At 38.7% G+C, this 10,367-nt stretch overlaps 1 protein-coding gene across 1 annotated transcript in view; it reads right to left on the bottom strand.

The window, feature by feature from the left end:
• Positions 1–1,276: 1,276 nt before the first annotated feature.
• Positions 1,277–10,367, bottom strand: part of gabrr2a (gamma-aminobutyric acid type A receptor subunit rho2a) — a 32,800-nt gene continuing 23,709 nt past the window's right edge. The window contains exons 6-9 of the mRNA XM_046413865.1: positions 9,333–9,473; positions 7,196–7,348; positions 3,265–3,473; positions 1,277–2,352 (exon numbers count right to left, since the gene is read on the bottom strand). Of these exons, the coding sequence (XP_046269821.1) occupies positions 2,017–2,352; positions 3,265–3,473; positions 7,196–7,348; positions 9,333–9,473 (839 nt within the window). The 3' untranslated portion in view covers positions 1,277–2,016. The remainder of the gene's footprint in view (positions 2,353–3,264; positions 3,474–7,195; positions 7,349–9,332; positions 9,474–10,367) is intronic.

Raw genomic sequence — 10,367 nt, 5'->3', positions numbered from 1 at the left:
TGAACGGAGGGTGGAGGAGGGTCACAATGATTTCACGATGAAATGACGGCTGACAGGCGCAGAGGGGAGAACAGATTTAGAGTCTGACTGCAAAAATATGAGTGGCTTATTAAAATCTGGTTGCTTTAACTGAAAGAGTAAGCATCCATAATCATTAAGAAGAAGCAGAGTGAGAGAATTGTGAATGGATGAACACAGACTTTCTGATTGAAATTACACAAAGTTTCATTTATCTCATCTCAGATGTGTTCATCATCAGATATAAGTTTTGTTAATGATCATGACTTGATTATTTAATCTTTAAATGAGCTGTTTATTTCCATTTTGTGGAAATACTGGAAATTTGAATTAAAAAAAAAAGCAATAAAGTTTTATCATTATGGTCGAAAAAGTTGATGTGTCAATGCAACATGTGACAAACTGCAACAAGAGCAGACTTCATGATGTAGTGTACGTGAAGCGCTGAAGCCTTGGCTCCAATGGAAGAGCACACAAAGCATCAGATCTTTATGAAGTCACAGGGAGTATGTAATCTTCCTCAAAATGAAACACGAAAGAAGGCGCAATGTCATATTTCTGTCATATATTTTCAATGGTCTTTCATTGTTTGAGGTTTTGCTCTTGTCATTATCTTTAAATTTCATCTCCATCTCATTCCAGTAGATAATTTTCTGCTTTCTGCTTATGTTGATGCATCCAACTTAATAATTTTCACAGAAGAGTAGTGGACATAAATATGAAAAGATAACTTTTTTTTTTTTTTGGATTTTCAGTTAATTTGTGCCACATTTGGTTAAAAAAAAAACCTGACTTAAATGTCAAGTGTGAGAGAAATGACTCTGAAATCTGTTGTGACAGACCATGAAGTATGGAAGAATGAAATAAAATACCATGGGAACTGGGGAAGCAATTATTAGAGGATGCACCTTCATGGCTCCGTGTATCTTTTGGTATTTGGATTTTGTCTTCAAAGGCTGATATTAAAAAAAAAAAAAAATGTCTCAACCATTTTTGGAATTTTTTCACAGAATGAAGTGTTATTTCTTTGGAGAGTTTTTGTGTAGAGTTGTCATGAGATTAAAGTTGGTTTTTTTTCAAGTAATCTGATTTATGACCAAACACCAGCCAAACTATTAACATTTCCATCAGTCTCAGCTATGCTAATGCAAATAGTGCATCAGTATATGGGCGTGAGCATATTTGCATTAGTATTTAGCTCAAAGTGCTACTAAATATAGCCTCATAAAGTTGCTAACATGGCTGTAAACCCTTAGTATGTGGATTTGCCAATTCCTCAATATTAAGTTAATTTCTTTGAGATGACACACTTCAAATTATGATCAAAGTCTGTCTTGCCTGAAATTAAGTCCTGGTTACTGTTTATGTTATTTAAGACATGACTGATGGATAATGTGCCAAAAAAAACCCAAAAAACTTTATAATCATGTATATTCTCAGATGACATTCATTACAAATGAGTATAAATACATACAACTGTCAGTTGAGTAGTTCACGGCGTGAACACAAGCAACACATACCTCATCTGTACCCATTAATGCTATGACTCAAATACAAGAATTATTTTTTTCTATCAGCAAACTGCTGTTTATCTCAGGAGTAATGAGGACTAAGAGCATTTAAACAGAAATTGAAAAAGATTGAGATAATGTACATCAGTAGTTTAAAAACACCATTAAAATGATTCTTTTTGTGTGTGTGTGTGTGTGTGTGAGAAAGTTAATGAACATTCAAATTGCTGCATGAGGAAAAAAATAAATAAAAAATCAAAAAAGGATCAGTGCCAAAGTTTCGTTGCTGAACTTTTGGAGCCCTTTTCAATCCAAGTGATGTCTTCCTACTCTGTTACTGTCCAAAGCCTTAAACTTAATAGTCCATCATCACCAGACATACACTACAACAGCATTCTTAGAATTAGTTCAAAAATGTCCCCTTCTGAACAGTCTTCATGTCCGTTTGTTCATCCCTCCGTCCACAGTCCTGACTCAGGAGCATCTTTCAGCAGTAGACCGACCAGTAGATAAGGTTAAAGAAGATGTATGAACCAGGGAAAATCATCCGGGAGTACTTGTCAATAGCATGTGTGTTCTGGATAATGTTGAGGGCACGCAGGCTTTTCTTCTTCTTGGTGGTGGTGGACTCGCTGCTCACCGAAAGATGAACCACCATGTGTTCGGGTTTCTCTGGGACCTCGTGCAGCTCTTCTTGCTCCTCCTCTGGCACCATGGGCTCCTCAGTGTAGCCAGCCAGGCTGTTGGTGTCGGCCTCGCTGTAAGTACCATCGAGCATGGTCATGGTTCGGGTCTGGGAGATCCCGCAGGTGCAGGGCAGGGACTGGCGGGCAAAAGATATACAATGTGATCATTATTACATTTGGGATTTTAAAGGAACACACGTTTATGGCTTCAAGTCTTCAAGTCATCGTCTTCAAGTCATCAAGACCCATCAGGTCCTTAATAGACAGGAGACTCTGCGTCTTCAGTAATCCATGCCAATACTTTTTGTCCTGCTGATCATAGGTCCTCATTATGACAGTTTTTTAGTTGGTCACTAGAAATATGTAAAGCACCTTGAGTCCAAATACACAAAAATGAGATTTAGATAGAGAAAATTAAAAAAATTGAAAAACTGAAAAGCTGAAAAAGGATGAAAGTTGTTGACCTGACGACACCCTGAAGAGATGCTTGAACTCACAAGACTCAGGTCAACCTTTCACTAATCAAAATTGGACATTTTCCTGAGAAATGTGAGGGACTGATGTGAGTGAACCACATGTTTAAAAGTGGAGATGACAGACCCTCAAAATTGCATGCATAATTTCATGTCTGGTTTTATGTATTATACTAAACTCAACATTTACAAACTTCACTACAGGATATAGTTTAGCAAGTATAATTAAATTAGATTCCTACCTAAATGCAGAACAGCAGATCATTTTGTTACGTTACACACACTGACTGATAATCTCATGATGATCATTATTGTTTTTTTTTTTACTATTTTCAGTTTAAGATCTTTTAAGGATGAGATGCTAAACCTTCCCCACGTTCCCAAGCTGTCTGTCTCCTGATAGCCTGACAGGTGCTCTTGTAAACGTAACAGCAGAAAGTGGAGTCTACGGTCTCTGAACAGCTAGAGGGACTGGTCTGGCTAAAGAGCAGAGGCATGGATGACTCTTTTTATTAAAATTCTATAGCAGTTTTTTTTATTTCTCACAGCAACAAACAGCATACAGGAGAAACAAACCTGAGATCGGGCTCGCTCTCTCATCTTGCGCTCCCGGCGGTCCTGGACGGTGGACAGGTAGTTGACAGCAGCATACTCCAATACAGACAAGAAGACAAAGACAAAGCTGACCCAGAGGTAAATGTCCACCGCCTTGATGTAAGACACTCGGGGCATGGACGCATTCACTCCAGTAATGATGGTGGACATGGTCAGCACTGTGGTGATGCCTGGACACAACAGACAAAGTTCGAGTTCAACTACATCAAACTGCAGATTGAAAATGTGTTGAATCTGAGTTTGTCTCATTTTTACTTTCACAGCGTACACACAGTATAATGGGATTCCCTCGGTCAGGAAGCTGATTCAGTATTGGGTAACTAAAAGAAAAGGGTTGGTGAAAGCAATAACATGACCACTTATACAATGTGATGATGCAATGTGGGCTAGCAACGCTGCAATAAATGCTAACCTGTGAAGTTCCCAGGCAGCTTCCGAGATTTGCAGGTGAAAAGTTACTAGTGGTTGAAAAAGTATTTCTACCGTAACTTAAGCAAAATTACTATTACCACAGTGTAGAAATACTGTTTAAATACAACTCATGCTTTCAAAATATTACTTAAGTATTAGCAAATATAGTCAAAGTACCAAAGGATTGTTTATGGCCCACTGCAGGATAACATGTAAGGTGGATGCACCGTTTCAGCTAGTGATAATTTTAACTACTCACTACTAACACTAGTGGGGAGATTGTGCTATTATATGTTTTATTAATAATCTGAATTCATCCATCATAGCTTCCTTTTCAGTGACATGGAAATTGTCTGCCACATGTCATCAAAATGCTGTCGGAAAAACTAGTCATACTAGTTATAAAACCAATTTTAACCAAATTTTTTCAAGAAAGCAAAGGTGTTGCTTTCAAAATCAGTTGCTATTTCTTACAGTCCTCACAGTCAAGAAGAACCTTCGTCTAGTCATCATCATCTTAGTCATTTGCATGGCTCTGCTGTTGAGGCTTGCAAACCTCTTCACACCTCTTCTCTCATTTAAAACTAGTAGCCAGAGTACACGATCCAGTAATTACTAAACTTGATACCCCTTTGTTCGCACTAATCTTGGCAGATCTGGGTTCAGGTATTATGCACCTTTTTAAATGGAATGAGCTACAAACTGCAATCAAGTCTTGCATTCCCCTTGGTTGATTGAAAAATCTCTTCGACCTGCTGTTTTTAATTATTCTTGTCAATGTTTCAATTAACACCCTGTTGTATCCTTGTTGTGTTCCTGTGAATGTTTTGTATTTTTATTTGTTCTCTTGGCCTTTCTTGAAAAAAAGAGATCCTATTCTCAATGAGACTGATTAAATAAAGATCAAATAAATAATAATATTAAAAAAAAATCCATCTGCTGATGAATGTGATGTGATAGGACTGAAAGCGCTATTGACAGATCTTGTGTCATGTGTCAACTACTGCTTTCAATGCAAAGAATAAAATTTAATTCTGAAATATTCTCAGGTTTTTGATGAATAAAATCTTAATTGAGTTTCCTAGCTTTTCCAGAGCTTACAACCACATCCTGCAGTTGATCAGATGAGTTGTCACTGAGATAGCTCTGTGACAGACAGTCTGCATTGGGGTCATGTGATATAGGGTTAGAAACAGGACATTGACTTACTTTTTTTTTTTTTTTTTTTTTTGCCAATTTACCGTTCATTGACACACTTCATCCCAGTTTTTACTCTGACATCCAGCATGCTTACAGTGGTGTTTATTCATTCTGAGACTTGTTTGTTGTGCTGTACTCTGTCTGGTATTACGTTACATTGTATGTGGTGAATAGTGTTCTATGGGCTGCTAAGCTGACAGGGTGACAGAGGGTGACAGAGGGTGACAAATCAGAACAGCTTCCAAGGTCATAAAATGCTAATGGAGGTGAAGGGAAAACTGTAGAAGTCTTTAGAAGAGAACTCTATTTGCATTTTATCCTGATCTGTTCCCAATGAGCATATGAAACACTTGATTGCCAACAGAACAATACAGCAATTAATCTCTACAGGCTAACACACGTCACATGATACACTTGATGCACCACCTACAGAACAAGTTGTCATGGTATGGTAATTAGGATGTGATCAGATGTTGACAAGTGTCAGCACCCGGAGTTAAGAAGAGTCATATTCTGACATGTTGACATGTGACACCAGGCTGCACTGGTGTGGCCTTACACAAGACATGAGACGTTTTGACACACATCACATGTTGCTTAAGTGTTTCTGTGTGTAAGCTAACGCTACAGTACGGGGAACTTGGTAAAATGTTGGGAGTTGTTGTCTGTCTGAACGCAGTGATTGTAAGAGAACTGGGAACTTTTTTGTTGGTGTTACTTTTTATTATATTATTTTTATTTTTTGTTGCCAAATTACATGAAAAGACCAAAACCACCAAGCCCACTGGTGGTACCTACTGAAAACACAGGAATGTCTCAAGGACCACAACAACAGCCTGCAGACTCCCCCAGATCTCAATCTTATCAGGAATCTGAGGGGATGGAATAAGCTGAAGCCACCCTCCCACCAGGTGGGGGGCCACCAGGTGGGGGGCCACAACCTCAGTACACAGGGCTGGAATGATCATAAAATCCCCCCTGAGGTCCTGTGCTCATTCCCCTGACCAGTCAGAGGTGTTCTGGCAGCACAAAGGGGACATACAAAATACGAAGAAGTTGGTGTTAATGTTGTGGCTGATGGGTGTAATCTCTTTCATATGTGACATTGGGGCCATGAGATGTTCTTTAAAGGTTACTCAGACATTTTTCTATACACTAACACAATGGGAATTTGAAGCAGTCTAGCCAGAAGTGACAGAAAAGGAAGAAAAATAATTTAAATTTACATGTCACCAATGTTACTGTTGTTAATGTTAATGTTAATGATGTACCAAATACATACAATACATAGTCTTCAGAATTCCAATTATAACAACCTGTCATGTCTGTCCTTTGTAATTTATGGTGTTTATTGCATGCATGTTTCTCTCTCTCTTTCATCCTCTCTGTCCTGTCTACCTCTTCTTCCCCCCTCTTCACCCAGCCGACTATCAGCAGGATGGTTCTCCCTTGTGAGCAGGGTCCTGCTCAAGGTTTCTTCCTGTTAAAAGGGAGTTCTTCCTTGCCACTGTCTGCTTGCTCTGGGGTTCAGGCTCTGGGTCTCTGTAAAGCATCTAGAGACAATTTTGATTGTATAAGGTGCTATACAAAATGAATAAATTGAAATTTTAATTTTTCAATTTTATTCTTACAATTTTTTTGAATTCTTTTTTTTTTATTGGAGTAGTGTACCTGAGGAATTAAAGAGCTGAAAGCCCAATGCAAATGTTCCATTAGACAAGGATAAACAGAATAGTATTTAACAACCTGGCAACTCTAAAGTTGTTCTTATAAATGGCTGATCAATAAAGCATTTGCAAATTATGTTTCAACAGTTAAACTTTTTATGAACTGATTATAAGAATGTGGTACTAAGTAGAGTAACCTGCACAATATCTTGGAGAAACCAGGTTATATGTGTATTTTATCTTTTTATGAATACTATAATAGACATGGGAGAAGTGAAATCCAAACAAACTGCAGTTAGAATCTAAAAATCACTTGTAAAAACATCCCATTCTAACAGTTGAATTTAATAAGAGTGATGACATGAGCCATGAAGGGATCTCAGCTAGGGGGAAACAGACACTTGTACGACAAGAAACAGCAACAGCCCCAATACAGAAAATAATTCAAAAGAAAAGTGTGAGTGGTAGAGCGTGGGAGGTTTGTGTCTTCACACATGCATGTGTGTGTTCCCAATTGGTGGAGTCATGTCACAGCCGGCTTTCATCATTTCACACAGACAGATTTTCCTCAGGCACGCACAAGCTCTTCAAAGGACAAGAGTGTTTTTTGTTACCCAGGGAAACTCTGGCCGGTACAGCCCGGCGGTCGATCCAGAATGACACCCATGACAGCATAACCATAAGTGTTGCAGGAAAGTATGTCTGCAGCAAGAAGAAGAAGATGTGGCGTCGCAACGTGAAGTTGATGTAGAGACGATTGTACCAGCCTGCAAAAACAGCAAGAGACCTGTTCAGAAGGTGTGGAATGCTAAAAGAAATGTTCAAAGTCTGTAAAATCCTCACCAATAGTATAAGACAATTATTGCAGTGGCACATCAGAATGGGTAATGATGTGAGATAATGAGAACAACATGGACAAATCATAGACAAACAGGTGATCTTTTAATATCAAAGTATACACTGACTGACTATTCAGCTACTCAATTATATTAGATCAACTGACTGTTTTTTTTGCTTTTTTTTTCACAACACGCCAACATTACTCCCATTAACCAAAACCAAACTGTCATTTGTGTGCTGGTGTTCATGTTCATTGCAACCCCTTTCATTCCTGTGTCAGCAGAGGAGCTACAGTTACTGTTACAGTTAGCTGCTGCAGACGAGCGAGTGCACCGGCTCTGCGATGGATGCTGTCACTGAAGATACATCGCTGAAACTCAAAGCCCAACGTTTCCAGCTAAACCTCTGGACATGCTGTCAGGCAACAGATGGATGACAGTATGGAGAAGAGAAGTGACGGTAGAGTGCAATCACACAGCCTGACCTCCTGAGGAACACCATGGAAAGCACTCCATCAAGCTTTTATTTTGGTACTTCCACCAACCAGCAGTGTATTTACATATTGGCTAAATATTTAATTTCACCCAGTGCCTGTGACATTTAGATTTAATATTTATTTTTGCGGCATATAACAATTTGCAATAACACCTTTTACGTGAAGATTGTCCGTGCCTCATATCAGTCTGCAGTGATAAATCAGGCACAATAAATTTCTGTATTAATTCTGCAGCCAGGATTTTACAAAAACTGAGGTACCCAGAAAAATAGTTCATGATTTTCCTTCCTCAGATAAAACAAGTCCTTCAAATTAAAGGACAGACTATATAGCTTGTCCATGGCTTCCAGAATGACATGCACACATGCATTTTCCGATGCATGTCCACACGCACCACGATCAGCAGGACAACATCATTTTTTCTTTCTTTCTTTCTCTCTCTGTATCTTTCTGCAGGTCTCTCTCCATCCAGATCTACATGTTGAACTGCATCTGGCCCTCTGACAAACCCAATGTCTGCTATCAACATCTGCCCATGTTGTTCTTCTATGTAGTGCTATTATAATATACCAGAGATTCTGATTCTGATTCTGATTCTGATTAAACAACATATCAGCTAAAAAACAAATACATACAATACATAGTCTTCAGAATTCCAATTATAACAACCTGTCATGTTTGTCCTTTGTAATGTATGATGTTTATTGCATGTATGTTTCGCTCCCCCCCCCACCCCCACCCTTCACCCAGCTGACTATCAGCAGGATAGTTCTCCCTTGCAAGCAGGGTCCTGCTCAAGGTTTCTTCCTGTTAAAAGGGAGTTTTTCCTTGCCACTGTCTGCTTGCTGTAAAGCATCTAGAGACATTTTTGATTGTATAAGGAGCTATATAAATAAATTGAATTGAAACTGAATTGAATTTTGTTTGTGCCTTCCAAACCACTTTTTGTCTGTTTTATCAAGTGACAATGACAAGTGACTAAGGCTGGGTTAGGTTTAAACAAAAAAACCACTTGGTTAGATTTTAAAATAAATGAAATAAGTAAATAAAATAAGATTTTGTTTTCTTCCTTTGCTACTAAAGCTGAAGGACTTTTTCATTTGACTCCAACGCAGTTTGGTTGGCATATAAAGTTAACAGTTGGGGCCTTGAATAGAGCTGTGACAGCAGTGGAAATAAAACATTTGTCCTGAAAGTGGAGCTAAAAGTCATTTTGTCAAATTAGTCTACATTTAAGTTCAGCAACTGTTGGCCCGTACTAGGCAGAAATGACTGCAGACATGGTTCATTTCAGTGGAATAATCATCAATCATATCATGATGTTACAAAAATAGTGTCAGACAAACAGACATCTGAGCTCTTCTTCCTCAGTTAATCCAGTGTGTGTATACTTGTGTGTGTTTGTGTGTGTGTACCTGTGCTGCTGTAGAAGGCCAAGCGAGACGTGGTGTGAAACTTCTGGATGAGGAACTGTGATAAGGAGATGCGATCATCAGTGCTAAGGGACTCATCGCCGCTCTTCCAATACAGCATCAGGTCTTCATCTGTGTAGGCATCTGCAGAAACATCAACACAGGCCAATCAAATCCAATCATGTACTCAGTCATTGCCAACAAAACTTTAAAACTGTGGCTCATCACTAATTATCACACTTCAGAATAACGGTAGGTGAAGAGGATAACCTTGGGGCAAAATCAGTGTTAAAATCTAACTACCCGGGTAACCAGTGTTCAAACATATATTTTTCATTTTCATTTTCATTTCTTTTTTTCATTTCACGCCGCTTACATGTTTTCCTCACTTCTTATTTATTCATGAGTGAATGTGTTGACCCAACGTTTCTCTCTTGAGAAAAAAATAACAGCTTTTGATGGCCGACAACCCGCAGCGTGAGGAAGAAGTAAACAACCTGCACCATGAAACTAGCAGTTGGCAGCATGTGCAAGAATTCCTAAAATGATAACTGGTGTTAATGATCAGTATAATCTCTATTTTGGGGATGAGCAGAAACCACAATATATCACCTCACATTTAATCTCAAAACTGAAATTCTGCCTCTAACGATTAGAATTACAGATATAAAGCTGACGATGATGGGAACGCTATTAGTTTTGCAGGTGTTATGCATATAAAAGTATAAGTGATAGTGCCAGATGAGAAATCAAAGGATCACCAAAATTCATCTTGGTGGGAACATGAATATCTGACCATGCAACAGCTGTTTCACTCTGAGCCACACATTTCATGGTGGTGTAAAAGAAAAGAGAACCACAGAAGTCAGGATTCTTCCTTTTGAGAACCACCAACGTCTGTGCAATACTTTGTGGCAATCCATCCAGATCTCAGTCTGCCATCCCTACAGCCAGGATGCCAGCGTGGGTAAAAATGATTTAAAAAATGATGTCACACTCCATCTTGGTGTACTGTAGTCTGAGTTTCTCTGTTATTCA

This window comes from Scatophagus argus, chromosome 15 (assembly GCF_020382885.2).
Source record: "Scatophagus argus isolate fScaArg1 chromosome 15, fScaArg1.pri, whole genome shotgun sequence".
Lineage (NCBI taxonomy): Eukaryota > Metazoa > Chordata > Actinopteri > Scatophagidae > Scatophagus > Scatophagus argus.
Note: the sequence above shows the minus strand (reverse complement) of the source record. Positions and strands in the feature narration are given on the sequence as shown.